The 25,167-nt window shown below is 41.2% G+C and overlaps 1 protein-coding gene across 2 annotated transcripts in view; it reads right to left on the bottom strand.

The window, feature by feature from the left end:
* Positions 1–25,167, bottom strand: part of ITPR1 (inositol 1,4,5-trisphosphate receptor type 1) — a 267,345-nt gene that overhangs the window by 93,574 nt on the left and 148,604 nt on the right. The window contains exons 38-41 of one of the 2 annotated variants that reach the window (XM_089781233.1): positions 24,359–24,507; positions 23,495–23,606; positions 8,398–8,448; positions 396–528 (exon numbers count right to left, since the gene is read on the bottom strand). In XM_089781233.1, the coding sequence (XP_089637359.1) occupies positions 396–528; positions 8,398–8,448; positions 23,495–23,606; positions 24,359–24,507 (445 nt within the window). The remainder of the gene's footprint in view (positions 1–395; positions 529–8,397; positions 8,449–23,494; positions 23,607–24,358; positions 24,508–25,167) is intronic. The other variant, XM_089781234.1, reaches the window with a different exon arrangement.

The raw sequence follows: 25,167 nt of genomic DNA on the forward strand, positions 1-25,167 counted from the left end.
ACAGCAGCATTTGTTTGTATAGATTAGAAGTCTGCTGATTTCTGTAGAACCCATGTGAATAGAAACAGCTTTAAATTATCCAGTGATGCTCATCTTTATAGCATTAAGTACGTATAATCCAGAGGAGCTCCAAAAATTTAGGAGGATTTCTGAAATGAACAAAACATCATAAAAGCAAAATGGTAAAACTCCTTCCAATCCTATTGTTTAGGGATAGATATAAGTTGTCCTTTTCTACGCAACTGAAAGAAAGGCATGGAGAGTGTGGGGGAGGGGGGAAGTTTCAAAGGGAAAAAAAAGCTTCTTCACCTGTAAAACATTCAGTTTGTTAGGCAGAAACAGAATATGGCAGGCTAGAGTCATACAGTTGCTAATTAGCAGACAGCACATCCTACCTCCTCCCACAGCTTTGCTAGTGCCTCCAGGAGACAAGGGGCCATTGCCAAAGCTTGTAAGGCTCTCTCTTCTTCCTGTAGGTCTGACGTTGCCATAGTAACGGTTGACCAAAACTTGCCTGAGTGCTTCACCCTTAATTCAAAACGGGGTAATGAAATCAGTATTAGAGTTTAATGCATAAATGAACGAACAACAGTCAAGAGAAGCAGGAATGGTCTTATAATTGGCCTAGTTTCATCGGAGGTGGGGGGTGGGGCAAGGCGATTGAAACCATGAAGGTTCCAAAATGAAACTTAAATGAACATCCTACAATATTTTTGGATCAGACTAATCATTACAGATCCATCTCAGAAGTCTCGACTGAGGTCCCAGGTACCAAATACCAACAATCAAGTTCACATGCCAGGCAAAAATATTCTAGTTTGATTAATATTGAGATTTTATTCTGTAGGTGCATTTTTACTGTGTTCATTAAAATGGATCCAAGACTGAATTTTAAAACAAATGTGAGATGTGTGGGGGACAAACAACACAAAGTGGAGAGGATAATGGGAAAGGTTAGAACTCTGGCAAAGGGCACTAAAGGTGCATCTATGTAGACAGATGGGGATGGTTTGGGGCCCCATAGGAGCTCCTATGCAACTATACCGCAATTGCATTTACCCAGTCCCCACAGTTAGGGTACCATGACACTGCAGTGCTAGGGGTCCAACATCCATTCAAGGTGGGAGCCAGGATCCAAGACCTATTACTTTGCAGTGTAAATGCAGCCCCATTTGACTCTGGGCCTGGGAGTCATCCAAAACTATCCCACAGTTTCATGGGACAACTTCCTTAGTCCTCTTAAAAGGATGATACTTACCAGTTCCAATTAATTAGTAATCAGAGGGGAGTGGAGTAGCTCTCCCCCTGCTGCAGGCAGGGGGCTGCACTAGCCCTGTAGAGGGCCTGTTGCAGAAAGAGGTTGCTATTGTCTGGATCAGCCTCTGCCTGCGGGGGACCTGGGCATATCCCACAGGCAGGACATGCGCCAGTATCCGGAGTAGCCTCTCTCTGTGGGGAGTCCAGCTTGCTGTGGACAGGGGCTGCTCCGGATGGTGTTTGGACCTGCCGCCAGCTCCCAGGTGACCTAACATGAACTATTTAACTGATGAATGGGAATTTACATCCCTAATGAGATGTACTGCAGCTGCATTTTTTAAGCAACGGCAAAACTATCAAGTGTCCTCAGTTTCCACAAGCCAGAGTGACAATACGGAACAAACCATGATAATTACAGGGTGGAGAAGACCATGTCACTAACCCTCCCCACCACTGTTTGAAAGGTACATTTCGCATGGAGGTCAATGGGGCTGGGCTATTTTATATGTAAAACTACTGAGAAATGTATATGTTAATGCCACGACGGCAATGCCTATATTATGTAAATAATACCTAATAATAATTGCGAAATGAGACCACTTCCCTACCTGCTTACAAAGGGCCTGATCCAATTTAAACTTTAAGCTAGAATTGTGTGTCAACAACTCAGAAATGCATTGCCATAGCTAACTTCATTCAGGTCTAGGCAACGTGCAGCCCAGAGACAAAAACAAATCCCTTGAAACTGGAAGTCAAAACATCTCACCTCTTCACAGAGCTCACAAAGGGCTTTTTACCCAGACACACAAGTCATGACAACCCGCTCTGTAGAGACAATATACATCCTGCCTCTGAGAACGCGCCAAGCGTTTTCATGTAGCATCTTAACACAGTGCTTAAATCATCAACTGCTTGTACGAGAAAGACTCAAAATAATCTGTCCATCATCTATACCGGAGTGACACAGTGATTTCACTGCCGTGGCAACAGACTCCATCTCTCTGTGGGCTCTTGTGGAGCAGCAGGGAGCCTGGGGCAGTCTCTCAGGGGGAGAAACCAGGTATGCCTCTATTTCAGTGGTTCTCAAACCTTTTGGCCCATGAATCACCTGGCTTTATGTAAACCTTTCTGCAGACCACTACCTGCTAATGGAAACTCACTGTTACATAAATTACATCCAAGCCATTTTGCTAGTGCTGCAGCTAGAGAGAACAGTTTAATTTAAACTATTAAACAGAGTAAGCATTTTAACTCTCTCATGTTAGTTTATCAAACTTCATTTTAAATACAGTAAAACATTAATTTATGTTCAACACAAAATGTTTCAATGTTTTCCTTTATTTATGGCAGGGGTTGGGAACTGTTTTAGGTCAGGGGCAATTGACTCACAGAAAAATTAGTTGGGGACCACACAAGTGAGAAGCAAAAAAAACTTCAACCCCCCCAACCCTCTCTGATATGACCCCCCAACAGACACTCCAGACCCACAGGTCAAGGGGAAAGGACAGAGGACTGAGGTTCAGGGCTTCCCATAGGCCAGATTAATTTTCCTGGGGTTCCCAAGTTAGTGGATTTTCTGGACCTACTTAGGATCTGGGGGTAGGGACAAAAATCAGGGGTTCAGTGTGCATGACAGGGCTGCCAGTGAGTGGGATTGGGATAGGATGCAGAATCTCAAAGGAAGGTGGGGGTGCAGAAGAGGGGGAGGTTGTGAGGTCTGGGTGGGACGTAGGGTGCAGAAGCAGACTGGGAGCAGGGTGTCTGGCCAGGTAGAGGGTGTAGGAGCAAGGGAGAGTGTTGGAGCAAGCTGGGGTGCAGGGTCTTGGTGAGGGAATGGGAGTGAGTGAGGGAGATTGGGGTCTGGGCATGAGGGGAGATGCTTACCTGGCTTCACATGGAAACTTTCTGGACAGTGCACTGCCATTCCCCCAGCAGGGCAGGAGCTCAGCCCCACCATGCAACAGGAAGCCTGCGCAGCTGCAAGGCTGTAGCACCAGCTCCAGCTTCCTGCTCGGAGGGTGGAGGAGGCAAGGGGAAGAAAAGCCCCTTGTCAGGCCTGGCCAACCCTGCCAGACCAGTTGTGGAAAGCGGCAGAGAGAGTGGCTCTGTGCACTGCTGTTCCCCCAGTGGGGTGGAGAGGGGCGGGGGAGACAGAGCAGCAGCACATGGAGTGCACCTACTGGGCCCAAGCGTGCCCTAGTCGAGCTCCAAGAACAGCTCCTCAGTGCATTTTGCTTCAGGCCTGGCTGTGTCATCTCCCCCAACCCCTCCAGCAGCAGTCATGGCCACTATAACAAAGAATAAGTGGCTGCCTGCATGACAGAGGTAGTCCTGTGGGGGGAGGGAGGGACTGCGTGACATGTGGTGCTGGGGTAAGGAGTGGCAGGCAGGGGCTTGCCGGGTGGTGGTTGGAACACGGGGAATGCCCTGGAAGCTGTCCCAGCTGTCCGCCAGGAAAGCACCAAGGCAGGGAGTCGCCTACGTACTGGGGAGAGGGATGGAGAAGACTGTTGTTGCTGTGATGCACTGTGGGGGGAGGGTGGGTGTCTCTGCAAGCTCTGTCAGCCAGGGGAAAGAAAATGGCAGTGCACTGAGTCATTTCTAGCTTGCTGCTTCTACAGCAGGGCTTTCCGGGACATTTTGCTACTTGATGGGGACACTGGGACAGAGTATTTAAATTCGGGACTGTCCCAGATTTTCTGGGACATATGGTTGCATAATTATAGAGCTGAAACACCAACCCCAAATAACTCAAGTTAGTTGACAGTACTAGTCTTTGCATAATCTCAGCACAATTAAACAGTTATTGCTTTCCATCTCTTTAGTCTAGCACAGTGGTGGGCAAACTGTGGTGCATTGGGGGTCTTATGTCTGGCCCACAAGATATTTTGTTTACTGTTGCCTATGCGCAGGATTGCCAACTTCCACTGGTTTCCATCCACATAAGTTTTTTTTCCCTACAAGTATTACTCAAGTGACATGCACTTAAAGCAGGGGCACGCTAAGTGAGGTACGTGCTGATTGACTGTGAGAGCTGTATACTTCATCTGCATTAAATAGAAGGGCTGCTATGGATCAAGCGGAACACCCTGCAAATTCTAGGTATGCAAGAGCAGTTAGTAGAACCATCCTATCCTGGGAGACCATCCGTGTTATGACAATTTTGCAGCCCACTGAGATGGAGGGCCACTCATGCAGCCCACTCACTAGCCTAGGTTGCCCGTTTAGCAAATAAAAAGCACATCAGTTTCCCTGCAGCAAATACAGATTGGTCATTTTGACCAGCATTCTAACCTGAGATCTTATACCAGTCCACCAATAACCTGTAGACTTTCAATTATGCTTCAAGTCACAAACACACAAGCAATGTTCTATGCTGGGTAAGAAGCTCTGAGCTCATCAGTGTAAGATGACAGAGTGCAATAACTCTCTGAATCGGAGCTGCTATTGAAAGGCTCAATGCTACTCCCACTGATGTCACTAAGAAACTCTCAACTCCCTGGCGAATAATTGTAGTTACTTGTGTCTCTCTTGTTACCTGTAAAGGTCTTAAAAGAGACTCTCAAAATATCTGCTGTACCTATTCATTGCAGGGCATTGTACCACAGTTATTTTGAGAGTCTCTTAAGACCTTTACAGGTAACGAGAGACACACAAGTAACTAAAATTATTCGTCAGGGAGTATATTTCAATTAAATAGGAGAAGGGAGGAGGGTTTGAGGAGGCTATGGAGACTTCAGTAAAAAAATAAATGTAGGAAGAGAGGGCAAGAAGTCCAAACTAGAACAAAGCGAAGTATCCTAATGATCTTGAGCTTCCCTGGCAAAAATCAGCCTGCACATTTGATCATACGCCAAATAATGTAGTTTGCTAGATGCATCCAAAAGATCCTTAACAACTTGACATGATCTTCTGTACAAATGAAGCCTTCATTTAAAATGGTCACAAGTGATTTTTAAAACAGATAAAAAATAATGCAACAGACCTATTAAAATCCAGAACATGAATTTATACTTTGGAAGAGAAAATGTAACTTGTGCTGTCTCCAGCAAATGAGAGACAGCTCACCTGTAACAGCTTTTGGAAAGTTCCAGGCTCCCCCTGGCAGGTTATGTTTTCTAGTATGATTCCTATGTTGAATGCGTAAGGACTGCACTGTTTGCCTTAGTATGCAGGAATAATTTTGACATCTTGATGCTAGATGCAAATTCTTGATACCAAATTCATGGCCATTTGGTAAATTTTACAGTTATAGGAATTAAAAAAAACCCCTCAGTTTCATGGATACAGATATTTAAATCTTAAATGTAATGATGTTGTAACCATGGGGATCCCAACCCAAAAGATTCCACCACTAGCAACAGTGCAGAACTAAGAGTGGCAATACCATATCTTGCCAGTCTCACTTCTAGGGTTGCCAGATGGTTTCAACAAAAATACCAGATACACTTGACATTATATCACAATCTACATTACATCTTATTTAGAAAATACCAGACATTTATCTTCTCTCACTTTGTTTCCCGAACAGAAAGCTCAAATACTGGACTGTCTGGTTCCAAACCAGACACCTGGCAACCCTACTCACTTCTATGCTGCTGTGGAGCTTACATTTGAGGGAGATTTCTGGAAGTGGGTCTGGCTCAAGCAGAGTAAGAGCATCCCTTCCTAGCCCGGAATAATAGCTGGAACTCAGAGTATCATAGGGGCCCCCAATCAGGGTTCCTTCAGGCCTGCTGCTCCCCAGATCTGAGCCCAGTGCTCAGAGATTGAAGGGGCCTTGGGCAGACTGGTGTGTGTGTGTGTGTGTGTGTGTGTTCACACGTCCATGGTTTCTCCCTGACACACTTGAAATGCTGTCTCTGCCCCAGAAGTGATGACCATGCACCATCTTCATTTCTGTGATGCTGCTGGCAGTGGCGCTACATTCAGAGTTAGGCACCTGTCCAGCAGCCGCTGCTTTCTAGTTGCCCAGCTCTGAAACAAGGGCAAAAGTAGAGGTGACAATAGTGCAGCCCCTCTACTATAGCCAGATTTCACAGTGGAGACCAGATTTCCTAGTCCATGAATTTGGTGGGGCCCTCTCTAACTATCAGCATGGAAGATATTGACATAAGCCATATTTTATTATTTTTACGTCAGCTTCACTTGAGAGCTAAGATTAAAAACAAACCTTAAAAGAAGGTCTTGCCAGCAATGTGCTCCCAAAATCAAAGCAAAAGGCTCACGAGGCACTCCTCCCACAAATTACTTAGCAAAATACTAGGAAAAGATTATGACTTCCAAGGTGCCTGGATTTCTGATCCTTGATTGGGATGGTCTATGAAAAACACAAAAGAGGCAGGGGACTAGTTCAACCTCTCCCCCAAATAAAACTACACCATGTGTGAACGGTTTTGATGGCCAATGACAGGATAATGCTTCAGTACATGCTGCAGTGATTTACACTACACCTGGTACTCTCAGTTTTGCAGGAGCTAACGAGTGCATGCCAGAGCAAGGTGAAGTCAGGTGATGAACTGTGCTGTCTTCTACATGTACATTCATTACAAGGGAAACTTGACATTTATACACTCCTTATGCCAAAATTAATTTGCAAGGAGGGTTTTCACATTACTTTTTTCCCTTCTGTTAAATTAACTAGCAATTGCCACAGCAACTGGCATTTAAAAGGGTACTTTTTACTACTTATAAAAGATCTTCGAACACATTCATTCTGAATATCATTGTTCGATAAACTTTCCCCACCTTGCCACCTTCTAAAGGTTAATGATTGTTCTTTGGATTATAGATAGTTTGCCTTTATTTCTACCCAACAGGAAAAATAAACTGATGACTAATGTTTAGTAGTCAAAATATTTCAGGCAAGAGAAAAGCTCAAGTGGAATTTCTGAGTATGCCTGTAATCGTATCACCATCTTCTTACTATTGTTGGACTACTTCTAAAATTGTGACACTCGTAGAAGAGTATGATATCAAGCGAAACCATATGAGATCATATGTCAAGTGATTCCAGTTTCTATTAGAATGCTCATCCAGAGTTCAAAAGCTTGGAGGTATATTTTCATTTTCAATACTGCTTGTAGCTGCAGTTCAAGAACATTAGGAAGGAACCTCATCATTTTCTTGATATAGTTATTAATAAACATTGAGCTATCAAACAAGCACATGTGAATGTGATCTGAATAAGGGAAGATAAAATATATTCCCCAAATACTGTCATTAATTCAGATGCAACAATTGGCTTCAGATCACTTTTTAAATGATAATGTTAGTATAATATAACACTTCAATGCTTACAATCTGCAAACAAATATCAGATGTTTGACTGTATTTAGGAATATGAAATATGCTACATGAAAAGTTCAGTGACATTCAGTCTTCTGTGTGTACAATCAAGTTAAGCTACTGCTACTATTAGTAGAAAAGTGACAGACAACTGTTATTGCAGCCAATGCATAGAATAAATAAATTGAGTACCATGTGTAAAACACGAAGTGTTTTCTGATGGATGAAAATCTTTCAGCGGTAAGATATTTGTGCTTTAACATACACCCTTCAATTAAAATGCATGATTAAGGCATTAACGTCGTTAAAAAGCAAGTACTACAAACCCAGTAACTTAACTATGGTAGTAGGCAAAAGTGGGAACCACCACAATGAACTGGTGTCTACTTGCAGTGTTGATTTTGAAATCTGCTTTGTCATAAAGCCAAGAGGTACTTTTTAGCCAGGCAAGTCAATTATGTGGGCCTCCTTATCCTTTCACATTGGCTTTACAATGGAGACATAACCAGTTTCAACAGTGTTACTCCTCTATAACAGTAGTGTGAAAGAATACAACAGACTAACCCCTGCAGGAGAAATTTCCAAAGCAACCAAGGGAAGCATACACACATATTTTCCATTTAACTTTAATTGAAGATGTGTGTCTTACATGCCTTCAATTACTGTACAGTTGCAACAGGTAGAAATACAAGTTTGAGATTGAGAAAGGCATTGATAATATGTTTTTTTTTTAAATAGCCAAATACATTTCTCACACACTTTTCGACCTGCATATACGGTTTAAGAAGAAAGGAGAGGTGGAAGGAAGTGTAATGGTAATTAGCCGCAGATATATCACACCACTATACATACCCTTTTATGATCTTCCAGCTGCCTCTGTAGTAGACTTTGATCAAGCTCCTGCTGAGCATGCAGAAATTCTGTTATAAAGTGTAACACTAAAGAGACACTAATTTCTTCAGCATCAATAACTAAATAATAGGAAAATTCAAGATCATACAGCTGACAGCAATGGGGAAGGAAAGTAGGTCGACTAACTTATTAAAAGTTTCGGGGCTTATCTAAACTTAGATGGTTACCTTTGATGCCTCTCCATCAAACTACACAGGGCATGCATGTTTGCTCGATGTTTGTACATATTTGAAACTAAAACAAAGTTTCCCTCTAGTTTCAAAGTAATTCATAATACAAAACAGAAAAACAGGCCGGGTTCTTGGCAACCTCTTCGTGCATTATATCCATGCTTACACACACACACACACACACACACACACACACACACACACACCCACCCCATTTCTGGAGGAAATGTCATTATTGTGACACACCTCACTCTGGTCACTTTGAAAGTCTGGTCTCTTGAGAACGTGGAATACATTTGGCGTATAAACCCACTGCCAATGCCTCACTTCTGTTTGAGACTTCCAATGTATTTTTCTTCTGCTGTACAGAGTAAATACTAGGACAGATTTATAATTTTGAAAGCCAAATGGCTCTTTTTTAAAAAATGAGGCAGATTTTCAGACACTTACTACAATTAAAACATTTTGTAACTCAAAAGGGTCTCACACTGTTGGTGACTTAGAAGGCATTTGGATCATTGATGTAGCACTAAGAGATCGTCTCCCACATGTCTCATGGAACTCATTGTGTGACCACTGAGCACATAAGTAGACGTTGAAACAATACTATACAAACACTATTTATTATATAGCTCCAAAGCACTAAACTGCATTTTTCTCTTCATGCACTTTAAACAAATCCATAACACTGCTTTGCCACATACAATTCTTTATGTAGCCTAGACAAGTGAAAACAAGCAAGACTTAAGCTTCCATAATGCTTTAATCAGGAGTGAAACTGATCTGATTGGCAGGGGTATACTCTCTGCCAACCACACCACTGGTTACCTCAGTTTCAAAAGAATTCAAACTTTCATATATAAATAAGTGTCCTAGTCAATGCTTCTGGTAGATAAATTGTTGAATATGAATAGATTCATCCTAGGGTTTTAAGACACTGTTATATAATGACGACAACTGAAAGGTCATTGTTACATTTTCACTGAACCATTTTAAAGCTGGAATAGCCAACTGTTCTGGATTTGTGGAACTGTAAATTTCCACAATTTTCCACACTCTCCTCCCCACCACCAATCTCATGTTTTTAGCATATAGGATAAGAGGCCTTTGGATTGGTGATCTCCCCTACAAGTGAGAGGAATGAAGCTTAGTTCTTTACCACAAGAGATCTAGGCTTCCAATGTAGTCCTTCCACTAAAGATGGGTGGCCAAATTTCCTGCACTGCTTTGAAAGTTTCAGTCTTTGTTCCTTTGGGACTTTTAGTGAGAACAAGTTTGGTAAGAGACCATTTTTTTTTCCATTGGCAAGAACATTTATACTAGATCGAACCATTTCAGCACAGCTACATATTGAGTGAGAGAGGCAGAGAGATATAAGACACAATAACATACATTTGACCAACGAAAAAGACATTTAACTAGCACTACTTAAAAAAACACCAATATTTGTGTGCTTTACAAATATAGGTGGGCGACACACCTCTACAGAGCTTTCCATTTCTGGAGGTTGCGGCAGCTAGTTGAAAGTAAAATGCAAATAATTAGTCTTAGTTCAGGAACCTTAATCTAAACAGAAATCTAATGGTCAACACTTAGGAAGAGAGGAATTTAAAAAAAAAAAACAACCAAAAAAACCAAACCCGCCCACAACGCACCTTTCCATGGATTGTTTACCACTTACATACCTATTGTTGATCAGAGACCAGGTTTTCCAAAGCATACCTGCTAAATTTGCATATCCCCAACTTACATGCACAAGCAAGCACCCTGATTTACATATACATATAGTTTTGTGTCTGCAATAGCACACATTGCAACTTGGGGATGCACAAACATGCTGTTTCCAAAAATCTGCCCCCAAACATAAATTCACCATATATGTCAGTGTGTAACACGTTTTATTGTAGTGGCTTATTCTCCACATGGAGAAACTCACTGCATATCACTTGCAACAGACATAAGTTTCAGGATATGGATTCTGAAAGTAGATTTTCAGTGGATTGTCATTTATAATATAAACATTCTTTTCTGAAATAAAAGAATGCTATTACAGTTTGGACATCAGCAACCAAGTAGGAAGTTGAAGGGGGATAAATAGATATTCCATTTAAAATACCATGCAGCATGTTAACACATATTTAGACAAGTCCACCGGTACGTAACACCTAGTAAAATTGACAGACATTCAACAGATATAGGAGACCTATAAAGCCTTTCTAACTTGGTTACTTAACTTAATTTCTCTGAAACAGACACATTAAGGATTACTCTTTTTGAAAGAAGATCATTTTGAGATGCAAAATGTGCTTGGTGCTGTAGAATCTCATAACAGTCAACCTCTGCCTCAAAGAATGTACAAACTGAACAGACAAATGAGACAATGAAGGAGAAGGAGGCATTACACTTAAGTTTAATGATGATAAACAGGTATTAGCCGATTAAGTGACTTGCCTAGGATGCCATCCAAAGCCTTAACTGCAAACCCCCGTTCCCCCCGTTATACACTTTCTCTCCCTTTCTTGGGACTACTAGTAGAGTGACTATGATGCATCAGTGTTCAAAGTGTCAGCTCAATATTAGAAACAAAGAAGGGGAAAAAATAGGCAGGACAACAGAGGAAGACAACTAAGAGGAGGAAGTCTAAGGTGGAGAAGTTCCACTTCTCAGGAAAGAGGCAGAAGAACTGATATTTCCATCTCTTGGCATTCTGTGGGAAGGGATCCCATGGTCAGGAAAAACAGTTTTCCTTATTTCTTCTCATTAACTTTCCTCCTGGCTGATTCACAGGCCCCTCACGTACATTATTTCCTTGCATTGTCACCACCATGTGCTCTGGTAATTTAATAAGCATGAAAGCCACTGAAGTTTTGGTCAAATAGGAGTTCAAGGTATCAATGCTAGGAGAGCAAAAGTTTAACAGGAAGAATCTCATTTTCACAGGAACTTTATCTTTCTCTCTCTAGACTATATTACCAAACACACTCTTGTCGCTCAATAAATAAATTTATAAATTAATGGAGATTGCCTATCTCCTAGAACTGGAAAGGACCTTGAAAAGTCATTGAGTCCAGTCCCCTGCCTTCACAGCAGGACCAAGTACCATCCCTGACACATTTGCCCCAAATCTCTAAACAGCCTCTGCAAGGATTGAACTCACAACCCTGTGTTTAGCAAGCCAAGGCTCAAACTATCCCTCCATCCCCCAGCTAGACACTGGAATTGCCATACCAGATCATTGGTCAGTCTGGACTCCTTAATTCAGACTATAGCAGCAGCCAGCACACAATTTGCATCAGAGCAAAGTGAAAGCCCTCTCATTAATACTTATTCTCCCTACCAATAACCCAGCTCAGCCACACACACTTCTGTTAAGATAACAAAGGGATGTCTTATTTTCAAGGACTGAGAAACTGGACCAGCAAGGTTAAGTGTTCTGATCCAAGCTATAGAGATTGCCAAGAGTCTTAACTAGAAATGAGCATTTCCTAGTCTTGTGTTCTTACTACACACTAGCCAATCAGATAGGTGCATGTTCTAAGTCTGAAAATTGGCAGAGATATAAAGAGTTCACAAGAACTTCATCTAATCCTGTAGAACAAAGAGATTTACAGGAACTAGGAAGGGAAAGTATTTGAGTCAGAAAAGTCCCATGTCTTCCAAATTAAGTAGGAAAAGGGACATTGTTCAACCTATGTGTTACGGCCAAATCTTATAAAGTGAATTGTGTGGGGGGAAAACCTTGCTCCTGGAAAGAGTTCGGCAATTTCAAATGACAGGAACTTCATGCAGTCCCAAAGGCCAGCTCACCTGTAACACTGCAATTGTAGCAGGGCTTTAGCAATCAGACAGATTAAAAACTAAATACTGAGACAGGTTAAAAATAGAAAAAAAAGTTGCATTAGGGGAGTCATGCTATCCTTTCCAGTGTATAGCAGGGTAAAACACACATTAGCATAGGCTTTGGGGAAGGATAGTCCCAATGATTAAAGTGAAAACCTGGGAGTCAGAAAGAATTCCCTGCTTTGCCATAGATTTCTTGTGTGACTTTGCAGTATGACATCACTTTGCCTCAAATTCTCTCATCTATAAAACAGAGGAAATGTTGAAGATAATAGTATTCGGATTATAAAACACAGATATTACTCTGCTGGGTGGCTTGTAAGCACCACAGATAAAGCAAGGTTGGAGAGGAGCATACTTTTATTCTCCATTATACTTGGTGCAAAATAGTTTTACAGCTTACCATCGATACTCATCGCTGCAGAGTTTACTGCAACCAATCCCTTTTAATCAAGGATTTCAGCTCCCTTTTCACCTCCTTGAAATCTGGAGGACCAAAAAAATCCCACCCACACAGACTGCGTTTGCTGGTGTACGTCTCTGGAGCTTGCATATGAACCACATAAAAGAAAACAAATCCTTTTTATTTAACTGAAGTCAACATTTTACTAGAGGTTACTTTAATTTACCCACTTAATGCCTTCTAAACCCATTACCATCAACACAAGTTGGGGGTGCTCATTGCTTTGTTGCATTTGATCCTTTTATGATTTGCTAACTATATGCAAGGCAGGAGTGGCTGGGGATATGTCCTTGAATTGGGATTCATTTAGTTTGTTTCAATAAATACTCTTGTACATAGAAACATCAGCTTTAGTAGGCAGCGACTGAGAAATGCACAGAGTTCTGCTGAACCTCTCTCAAATACACAGCCTACTTGAAAATAAGTTACTGGATCTAATAATTTTGGAGCAACGTTGTTACAAGAAGAAATAGCAACTGTGTAGCTTCTGAAACTGCTCCTGTAGTATTGGATGCTGGCAGACAGTGCAGACTGAACTAACAGTAAACAGTTCCACCACATTTATTGGCAATTACTGCTGAAGGTCACACATCAGCAACGAGCATGAATTCCAGGAAAAAAGCTGCTCTTATGTAACTGCTGCCTGAATGTTGGCAGGTGCCCAATGAAGCAGTTCACTGCAATATAGGAGGGAAAAAAAGAAAAAAAAAAGTAGGACATTTCTTAGTTACATTCAGCATCATCAGAACGCCCCCTTAAGGTGAAGTTTAACAGTTCTCTCCTCTTTAGTGCTCTTCTCCTTCCATACATATTAATTTATTCCGGTATTTACAAACCCCTAACTCAGGATCTTACTATTTTCATTGCAGCTCTTATCTTCACATAGCAAAGCAGGTAGCTTTGTCTGCAGTACCTGTTAGAATCCAGTGACAGACTGCAAAGGGGGCATGAAAGCACTTGTCTGTTACTTTAAATCTCCTGAATCACAATGAACCCAAGACTTAAGCATTCACCCAGATCTATCTTTTCAGTGTAGCAGCTGTGATCATGAATTGTACCTGGGCTACAATAAGAAGGTGGAATTTAGCTAAAAAAGAACATGAGCTCAAGAGTTAAAGATTCCCTTGATGTCTAAGACAGAAGGCCACATTTTCCTCTTGTGCTGGTGCAAATTGGAAGCCATTCTACTGAAATTAATGGTGTTATTAATGCAAGGCAAGGAAAGTACTGTAACGGTATGAATCAGGCCCACAGAAGCTTCTAGGGAGAACTGCCATTCGTGTCTCATTTTTAAGGGTTTTCTATTTTCTTTATTGCTAGAGATATTTGCATGGGGCACAGGGCCTGTGTTAAAAAGTCCATATTTGGCAGTTTATTCTCCACCTATATAGTCATAATGTTCAACTCACAATGTCAATCTGGGAGAAAGCTGTAGATTATTATTTTTTCAATCCTATTTCAAAAAGGCACCAATGAACAGAAACAGATCTGTGAACTAACTACTAGTAGTAGAAGTACTAGCAAGATGATGATGAGGAATTTGTTGTTGTTGAACCCAAACAATGTAAGGAAACTAGGCAAAATTACTACTCTGTCCTTAATCACTGGATATTACAAACTTCTCAGAACACTAATCTGACAGGTGAATCAAGATACAGTGTGTCTGTGACATAGCTGCAAGGCATAGCCAGAACAGTTATGACCACAAAATTGTGACCCTTTCAAATTCTTCCAGTTATGCAGGGGATTTCCTACTTAACAAGGTGAATTCCAGTGTTTTTCACTGAGTAACAAAGACACTCCCTTCCGCAGGACAGAAAGGATTTTAAGAGACTCTACCAACTTTGGTTTAGAGTTTTCTCATTATTGCAAGTGTAAGTAATAAACAATAGTGTGACAGTGGCATTTAGGGTTCTTTTTAAAACACCCTTTGCCAAAAGTATCTTACAGTAGCTGCTTAAAATGCCAGAAAGATTGTGAAATAAGGTCTGATCAATATCATAATACAATAAGAATATACCTCGCCCACAGAATGTGTACTCTGAGGGCAAGAGTGAATGGAAAACCATTTCAGTCATTCAAAAAAATTAAACTGTTCAGAGTTTTGCCGCTGAGGAAGCTAAAAACGGTAAGTTTGGTTTTCTTCGACCCCCAACTTTTGCAGTTGCCAGGAGCAGCTATGATGGGAAACTCCACAGCTTCCTTTCAGAATACTTAAAAAAAATCCTTCCCACTGCCAGCACCTCACTTTATAAACAGACACTCTTGATTTCCTGCATGTTTATAAACACACCTGCTCCATCCATGGAATTGTTCCATCAGGGAGCAATAAAGCTCTGATTTGCAGCAAGAAGACTAAGTTCTAAATTGGGTCTGCACTCTAACTGATTTATTGAGGAATGAGATGGAACATTATGGCCAGAGACTAAGAGGAAAGAGAGAGAGGGAGTTTCATTTTATGACTTTAATTTGCAATTAAACAATCCCAAGTTCTGTCTGAAGTTTCTCCAAGATAAATTATACATACCATTTTGGGAATCTGCACCCCCTCAGAAGCTAAAAGGTCTAGCACCTGACAAATGTTAATGTGTTATAAATTAACTTATCAAAAAATGAGCCCATTTTCAGTGGAGTAGGTTAGGTTGGAGGGAAATCTTAATTAGTAAGAAAAAACAAATCACATGCAAGATTTCACACTAAACTCTACTGCCAACTATTTTAAGCTCCCCTGTGAAGCCTGGAAAGATACATTGCCCAAGTCACCTCAGACTAGTGTAAGGTGAGGAGTAACTACTGGAATAAAGAGACTTTAATCATGTGAAATGAGTAACAGGAAAAATCAGCCTCATTCTCTAAATATAACCACTAAAACTGAAAGCAGCTGAGCTCAAGATTGAGCACTTGGAGATGGATAGCTATCCAAATCCATTTTGGCAGACAGGATCCCAAAATGTCACATTTATTCCTTAAAACAATAAATGTTCTAAGACACATATTTAAGGTCGTTGCTATGCTGGAGTTAAAAGGCAAAAGTTTCCGAGGAAGTCAATTTCGGAAAAAAAAAAAATTTTGTTTGAGAAATTAGCTAGTGTATTTTGCATTTTAAAGGGATCAGTTTTTTTCTTAGGCAGAAGGCTGGAACAGCACAAAGGAAACAAATCAAGGGCAGAAGAACTTTTTTTGTTGAAGAAGTTGTAAAATAATTAAAAGACCAGCTGGGGAACAAATATTCTATACGAATATGCAGAAAAACAGATAGAATATACAAATATACAGTCTCCAAATTTGTGCCCACAAATTTTGGGCATATACGATAGTTGATCCATGTAAAAATGATAGCATTTGGATATTTCGCTACCTCAACTGGAAGATCTCACTCCAATAGGACCCTCTGTCTTCAACGTAGGAGTGCTGCACTCAGGGTAAACGCCCTATTTTAGGCTGCTTTGCCAAGCAAGATTAGGCACAGAATTACCACCATGCAGCTTTCACAAGATACACCTAAGTTTTCCCACATATTCACTGGCCAAACTTGAATAGGAAGAAACCTGGCCACACCTACATATCCTGATGAACTCAGTCATCATTTTTTCTTTACAGGGGAAAAAAAAAACCACACCATACAGTTTGCATGCAAGGGCCACAAATACATTGTAATATGAGCAGTCACTCTCACTGTTAGGAAGTACGGATAATTTATTTAGGGTCTTCTCTACTGGGGCTACTCATATTCTTTCCCATCAAATATAAAAGGGTGCTATTAAAACTTTGCATGAACCTTTCCAGTTATTTAGATTAACCATGTTATCTTCTAAATTGGAAGTCAGGCAATATAATGGTACAGTAATTACTGTGGAGCTCTGAGCTCTGATGATTGCAGCTTGCCAAAACTACAACTACATTTGGGATAAGACTTGGGGACTTTGACAGACAATTTGTTACAGTCACTACCAATACAGACGCATGGCAGACTAAACCCAACTAATTCACTAACAGGTGCAGGCATCAGAACACTCAAACACTGGAAAGACAGCATGACGGGTCACAGAGCTACTCATAAAACAAACATCATGGAAACACTGCCATGGAAGAAAAATAAAATTAAGACCTCAGCATTATCCAATTCATCAAGGGTGATAAACTAGAAAAGAAAAAGGAGAGAAGAGAGGTTGAAAGCAAACATTAGTAAGAGACATCACATACAAGTCCCGCATTAGGAACTTGGATATTATTTACCATTTCAGTGTTCTAGTCTGGTACTCCCAAATATCCAGAGAGGCACTACATGGCTAGAGCAGAGCTCTATGAAATTGCCATCTTCTTAGCTGACATCTGCTCTATTGGAAATATTCTGCCATGGAATTGAGCAGATAGGATGCAGCCATGCTTTGTTCATACCCACTGTTAATCCACACAGATTGGCTGAACAAACTCCAAGAACTTCACTGTTGGGCATAACAGCAGGCCCCACTGTGTGAGCTGTCAGCAACACAAGACACCCCCTTTAGAATCTTTACAGGGAGCTGGGGAGAATGGAGCAGGAAAGGAGAGAAGAATTCAGTCTCAAAATAATGGGTTACCTGAGTTTGTACCATTAGCCCTAACAGACCTGCCACTCAGAGAAAACATCTGTGTGACCAAGGTGTTTCAGTTCAAGTCAGTCTGGGTCTGTTCTACGCTACTAATCTAGGATGGCTTTCATGTCATTAGGAATACCACAGCTGATCACAAAAAAAGCTGAGCAAATGCCAAGATTTGAGAAGTGTAGTTAGCTATGTTGTTCCCAGGATATTAGGCAGACAAGGTTGGTGAGGTATTATCTTTTGTTAGACCAACTTCTGTTGGAGAGAGAGAGAGCGAGAAAGAAAGAAAGCGCTTGTGTCTCTCACCAACAGAAGCTGGTCCAATCAAAGTTACTACCTCGCTCATTTGGTCATTCTAAGAAATCTCTTCAGTCATATGTAAAGTTTCAAGCATTCCATAAACTTACAACTGACAATTAAAAAAAAAAAAAAAAACAAATGACGGGAAAGTCTAGGAAGTCGCATGGGATAACTGTGAAAGGATGGGAAAGGACACAGAGGAAGTGTGCACAGCTCTGTATGTTGGTTCATAGCACAATAAAAATGTCATCCTTTGGTGTGGAAAAGCCTTAACTTTTGCAACAGAAATGCTTTCTTGGATGGGAAGAGGAAGAATCAGACAGTCTGTGTTGCACTGTGGCCACTCCAGCAGTCAAATGGTAGCACCACAAACTAGCACGTGGGAAAAAGTATTGAGTTTTGAGGTTGGGTATTCAGTCTGCAGTCCAGCAGCCAACATTTATCTCACTGTATCTCAGTAGCAACATCTGGGCCCTGATCAAGTAGTTTGCATGTTTCACAGAAATTGCATCAGTCCTATAGGTACTCTGGGGTGAAAGCAGAAGTTATGTACAGCCTTTAATTATTAGGCCTTGGCTGCTGGACCCAGGCAACCTTGTATGTTCTCAAGATGTCTCTTTGGTGCAAGGGAGACGGCAAGAAAATACAAGTCCATAGATAATACAGTGTTGGTGTGTCTGGTCTTCCGTGGCGGAGAAAGGTGATCAGGTATGTTTACAGGGAGGACAATGTCTCAGAAAAAAGGTATTGGTAGGTTATTACTCGACTGGCTGGTCTCAACTAGTACACAGAGTACTATATAACAAAGACCAGACATTACAAGAAAAAACTCTCCTCACATTTCATTCGCTAAATTCTATTTCAGGTCTGACCTGAAGCTCTCAGTTCCATGGTAGACAACCACCAGCTCCAGTAGATTATAAGGTCAGAAAAGTAAATAAATGCCCACTATGGATTAAAATAATAGGGATTCAAGTATGTAGTTCAGAATGGAGGCCTCCAAATACCATAGGAGATAACAAAACACATGGTAAAAGGGTGGTGGGATGAGAATGAGGATTGGGCAGAGGGGCGAAGACTAAACGTTTGCTTGAATACCATAAGTGAAGTCATATCCATAATGGAACTTAAAAAAAAAAAAAGGCTCTGCCAAATCTCATACTTGACCAGAGCATGAGCTGCGGCAAAAAGTTTTAGAAAACACTGGGAAAGAATAATACACGTACTTAATAACTGCACATGTATGCAGAAGTCAGCGCCCTAAATTTTGTCATAACCTTTTAAAATTTATTTCAATCATAACTTGACATGGAGCTAGTGGTTTGGCAAGTTCAGTGACTGTTTACGAAAATGGGGTATGAAGTCAATTATATACACAAAGGGAAGTAGAAGAGGTGAACTGAGTGCTCTAAGTAGCCTCACTTTGTTGCTAAAGTATCTTACAATAGTAAAAGTATCAAGCAGAAAATGACTAGCTATTAGTATTTACACTATATTTTAGGATAAATTATATTAATTTCCTTATCTGCAATACTCCTAATTTATTGTAAATCCATCTAAGAAGTTCTTCTGAACAGGTGAACCTTTTCTAGCTTCAGTATCTTCAAGTGAAGAACCCTCAATTCAACAAGCGTAGCATAAAATTATTTTTAATCAAGAATGGCTTTTAAAGAAATGGGTGTTGCCTTTAAACAGTGAATATTCTTAACTGCATTTAGTCACAAGTTAGAAAGTGTATCATTTTATTTCTTGTGGCCAGACAGTCAAAGATTATCCATAACTTGCAGCGGATAGTTGGCAAACAGCTGCTTCTCCTTTCCCTCCCCCCCCCCCCCCATATATAAATCTCCTTTCTGGGCCATTCTATTCTTGTACTCCATGTACAGTATTACGCAACTGATCAACTATGCGAGAAGTTAATGTGTTCTCTGTCTGCTTTTATTTAACTTTGTAGAGATTTAGAATTTTGTAGTGCTTTACAGGTCAATTGTGGAGCCAACAGAATTTAATTTAAAAACACTGTTACCAAACTATGTTAAAAACGTTATCTGGCACTATTTTTTGTGCAGTCCCAATTTTTACCTCAACCCTGGTAAAGCTCTAATACATTAAGTTTGCTTGAAACAAAATTTCCCCACAGTACCAGTGTCTCTATACGTGTGGAGCAGATTATTTTTTTTTTTTAAGACCAGCTGTTTTTTCTTCTAAGTTTGTTTCAATTGTTTTTTGATATGCCATGGCCCATCTCATTTTACATTACTTTGCCTAAACACAATCAGTACTGCCCTTACACTGATTTTAATGGAAAAGCTCTAGGGATGAACATGCTCTGAAGAGCTTCAGAGCCAACTGTAACCCGAGGTAGCCAGTCATTTATTTGTAATGCCAAGCACACTACAAGCTGGCTCTTGAGTAGTGGGAGATACCACCCTCTCCATCATGAAGTCAGCATTTATGCTCAGAGTTGTGACTATCGCTTGGGTAAGCTTACCTTGCTAGTTGAATTAAGCTAGCACTGTTAAAATTAGCAACTACACAGTGGCACAAATCCTAACATGGTCTATCAATACAAGTAGGAACCCAACCTCAAGTCCAAGTGGGCTTTTATTACAGTCCACTCTCCCACATCTTCACAGCTTCCTTTAGCTATGCTACTTAGATTAAAGTTAATGCACATACAATATACCTATTTGAGCTGCAACTGTATCTCCAGCTGCAGTGTACAGACACCTTCAGAAATAAGGGCATGGCTACAAAGGACCTTTTAGTCCTTTCCTTTTAAGACTAGGACTTAATTTTGAAATAACCCTCCCAAGGTTGTATTTGTAAGTGGAGCATCCACACAGTACCAAGCCCATTATTTCGAAATAACGGGCAGCAGAATTTGAAATCTGTACTCCTGCTTTTCACCAGGAGTAACACTAATTTTGAAATAGTTATTTAGAAACAATTGCGGTGTGGATGCTCCAGTACCAAAATAATTACTCCCCCGAGTAATTTGATCTATTTACTCCTCAGTGCATCCTAAGGTTCTAAGTCGAAGTAGCATATCCATTAATGGAGCCTGCTTCGGACTAATTTCGATGCTTTCACATAGTGAGGACATGCTAGATTGAATTTGTTAAATCGGGAGTTCTTAAGTGGATTTTAGTAATTTCAAAATAGTTTCCCAATGTAGACATGACCTGAAGGTTTTGCTTAGTTGACTTCCAGATGAGACTGGAAAGCATGTAAAAAAGTAAGTAAGTAAGAAAGAAAGAGACAGAGGAGTGGAAGGCTCCCAAACGGCAGAAGGTTGTAATGATACTTGGCATAAATTACTGCCCGCTTGTCCAAACTGGAAGGCAGGTTTAAAACATGTATAGGAAGGATGCTGCCAACACCCCAATCTTACTCAGTCTGGAGCATAGCACACAGTTATTGCTACTTGATTTAAGAGAATGATGGCTGCTGTTTGCAAGCAAGGCTTCAAGACAAGAAACTTCAGAGCTAGGTAAAAGGTGCTGAGCTGGGCTGGGCCACTGACAGGGGAGGAAGTGGTGTTGCAGCCAAGTGGGAAGCAGCGTTCCCGGAACAGACAAGGAGTGCACCATTGCCCATCCTCACCTCCAGGGTATTTTCCTGGGAGTCGCCTGCTCATTTACGGTATTATATGTGTACATGGCGGAGGTGTGAGGCTGGCAACAGTCCACATACACGTGGAATATGGGAGAATTCTCATCGCTTTGCCTGCTTTATCTTCAAGACGATTGCACTCTTGGATTTGGCAAGCCTGCTGTTTGCCAGGTGGAGAGTGACATGCCTCATATCCAGCTAAACTCTGAGTGGGCTGATGCTGTCTGCAACATCCTCGGACTGGCAAATATGAACTAGCTTACCTTGGGGTGTCTATCCACTTTCCATTGCCTGCATCAAACAGCACTTCTCATCCTCCTCGGAAGGAGTAGCCAGAGACCAAGGCCTGTCAAGTAGCTGTCCAAGCTCTACATTTTTGCCTCAAACTAACAGGCTACCATCATCTAAGATGGACCAACTCGGCACTTTGTTATGACTAACCCAGCTTGCAGTTCACTTCTGGTAACAGAGCCTCATTTGTAATTTAGTAAAGCAATTCAATTGTCAATATAGAGATAGAACCTCTGAAATCTGTGACTCCATGGTCCGGCAGGAACACTTAAGTTGCTGGACCAGAGAGCCCCAGCAGCCAGGAGTCCAGTGGCTGGGATCCCTGGCCAGGCAAGAGACAAAGGGGCCAGCAGTGGAACAGGGAGCTGCAGCTGGGAACCCCAATCAGGGCTAGGAAGCTGCAACTGAACCAGCAGCAGGGGGCATCAGTGTCTGATAGCCTTGCTGTACCACAAGCATAGCCCAGTAGCTAGGGCTGGTGGTCAAGAGAGGGTTGAGGGCTCAGAGGGGAGCCCAGGAGTGGTGGCTGACAGCCAGCTGGGGAACACTGACCTCCCCTGGATAAATTTCCTGGTTTGGGAGTGTCAGGTCCTAAGAGTGGCAGACCAGGGAGGTCCAACCTGTACATCAATATGAAAGAACACTACATAAATTGCTCAGTCACGCGTTACCTTTCCTAATAATTCTGTTCAGCCCCTCAGTTGCTTCTTTTTCTACTTTGTAATCATTGCCCTCTGTAGCCCACACGAAAAAATGCTCATAAGAGCTTAAGTGCTAAGGCTGTTCCTTGAGTACTGCAGCTTTTAAGTTTATGAATCCCATTTGTCTATGAGAGGGCAAGTCTGTTAGGCATTTCACACTGGAGACTCAAATTAGAAATGCACTACTTTCTCTCACATAGATTTTATCTTTTGCTCTTCTTTTTTGCTTGTTATTTTCCTCAATTTAAAATGAAAGCCATCTAGATTCAAAGCACATTTAAGTCTGTGTGTGGAAAACATAATGGTTCTTCTTTTTGTAGCTGTCCCTATGATGAACAGTACCTGTTAGCTACTTTCATCCACCAAAGGTCATGCTCTCATCTTTTCATTGCTTGTCACCCTGCTTTGGGCTCTTTTATTTTCCATGTTTCCATAAAGAGACCATGGAAGCAGTGCTCCAAGGGTGAAATACTGAGCCCAGTGTGCCAATACAGCTAAGTCAAATTGAAATGTGTATCTATATATTTAAAGGTATGAGAATAGGTGTTCTCTCATTCACATTGTTCAGATAGAGGACAGAGCTATAGCTCCAGAAAGAGAAAGAGTCCTTCTTGCTGGGAAAAAGGAACAGTATGTTAAGGGAAACTATTGAGGTTGTATACTGATCAATTTCTAATTCAAATTTCCTCAGTACCACAGTAGAGAGAAACAATCTCAGCTACATATACATCAAAATTGAGAAGTTCCCTTATTGTCAAGTGACACAACTGCACGGACAAGTCTCCAACAAGCAGATATAAACCTATGGTTATCTTCTGGGAACAGGCTTATATATTGCCGATCAGAATGCAAAAGATTGCAGGTATTAGACAAATCTAATATTCCAAAATAAGAAGCCAGCATAATTAACTTTCAACTTAATTTCATGATTTTGAAGTCAGTTAGTTAACTAGAAAGGTTTTATCCTTAGCCCAAGGTATAAACACAGATTTCAAGGCCTCACACTATATTTTGTCTCTGAATAGTTAAGACAATATTGAACAAAAGCAAAATGATAAACTGTAAATTAAGTACCTTCTCTCCATAGCCTCTATCTTTGGTCATCATTTCCCTGAGTGTCTGTAATACTTTAATACATAGTTTCTCCTCATTCTCCTCCAGCAGCTGTTTAGTGTGTTTTATTAACCTGAAAACAACCAATTGATCATAGTTTGTTTTAGTACTAAATTTTCTAAGAATTAGGACAGGCGTTTGTGGCTCTCTTATTTCAATGGCCATACTTACAACTAGGAAGTTAAATAAAATGTGATTTTTTTTGGGGGGGGAGACTAGCATAAGCTGGGGAGTTCGCCATTAATAGCAACACTTGCTAAGTTAACATGAACAACAGGGAAGCTTTGAAGGGAACTCCAGTGCTCCCACCTGGATGATAGCCAGGCAAAAAGAAATCTGTAGTAAGGATGAAGAAATTATACAGTAGTGAAGGAAATTAAAAATTGAAGGCCCATTAAGAAAAAACCCACTGACATTATAAAGATACCCAGAACTGCATGTATTTCCTCATTAAAGAAAAAAGAATGTGGACCTTGGATAAGGCAACTGGAAACCATACATCAATACAGACTTCAACTTTGACTCACTACCCCACTAGAGAGAAGTAGAAAGAAAAGTGCTACTGGCCCCAGTCTCACTAATAAGGCTTAACTCTATGAATGAGCGTAGTCATTCATATTACAATACACCATGGCCACAAGCTGCTCCAGAATCCGTAATCATCACTGCAAAGATAGATTGACAATACTGACAGCTGTGGTCGACAACTTCCTGAAGACAAATGAGCTTATTTTCTTGAGGACAAGTTGTGCTCAATACAATGCAACAGAGGGTACTGGTCTGCAAAGAAAGAGTAATTGCACAAAGCCTAAGGAAACAACTTACTTGCAAATGAAGCCTCCACTTTCACATTTTCTCCTTGCATCTGTGTTCTCTGGGAAGAGCAGTTCGGGCCTATGAAGAACATCTACCAGCACTGACAATTCAGCCTGCACTAGGGGCCGTAAGCGATCTTCCAATGCCGATACTATATCCTAGAGAACAACAACATGTAGGTTTTGTCAATCACAAGCAATATCTTTGAGGACCGTAGTATACTAAAGCTTATGAATGATTTGTGTATCACTGTGGGCCAGGGACTGTACACAAGTCCAAAGGGTAGGAGTATCACAGCTCTTTCAAGATCCAGAAAGGGGAGAGGGAGAGGAGAGAAGGGGGTTGATTAAAATGAATCACTTAGGTTGTAAACATCTCCAGAGAGACATCAGCCCAAGGAAGCTTGCATATACTGGTTCAAACTAGGCTTCTGAGGCCAACACAAAGAAATAAATAGCTTTGGATAGAAAAAGACTAGGCTTAGAAGGGACTCAAGGCCTTCTTCCGGATCCAGCAAATGTACAGAATCTTCATCCAAGGGGGAAGCCCAATTCTTGATGAAGGGGTGGAAAGATTTCAGCCTAAAAGGGTCTCACTAAGACTAATGGGAGACTCCTGGTATCAGATCCACGGAAGGAGATGGAGCAAAGGAGGGCAACTGTCCTGGGACCTGGCAATTGCAAAGGGCCTGAGGCTGTCAACTACTGCTACTGCAACAGCTGGAGCCCCCAGGCTTTCAATTGCCACCAAAGCCCTGTTCAGTGCGCTTCAGGCAGTGCTGAGGGATGCCTGGGTGAAGCATCGCCTAAGGTCCCATC

The sequence above is a fragment of the Pelodiscus sinensis genome, chromosome 11, assembly GCF_052426305.1.
Source record: "Pelodiscus sinensis isolate ZL-2025 chromosome 11, ASM5242630v1, whole genome shotgun sequence".
Classification (NCBI taxonomy): domain Eukaryota; kingdom Metazoa; phylum Chordata; order Testudines; family Trionychidae; genus Pelodiscus; species Pelodiscus sinensis.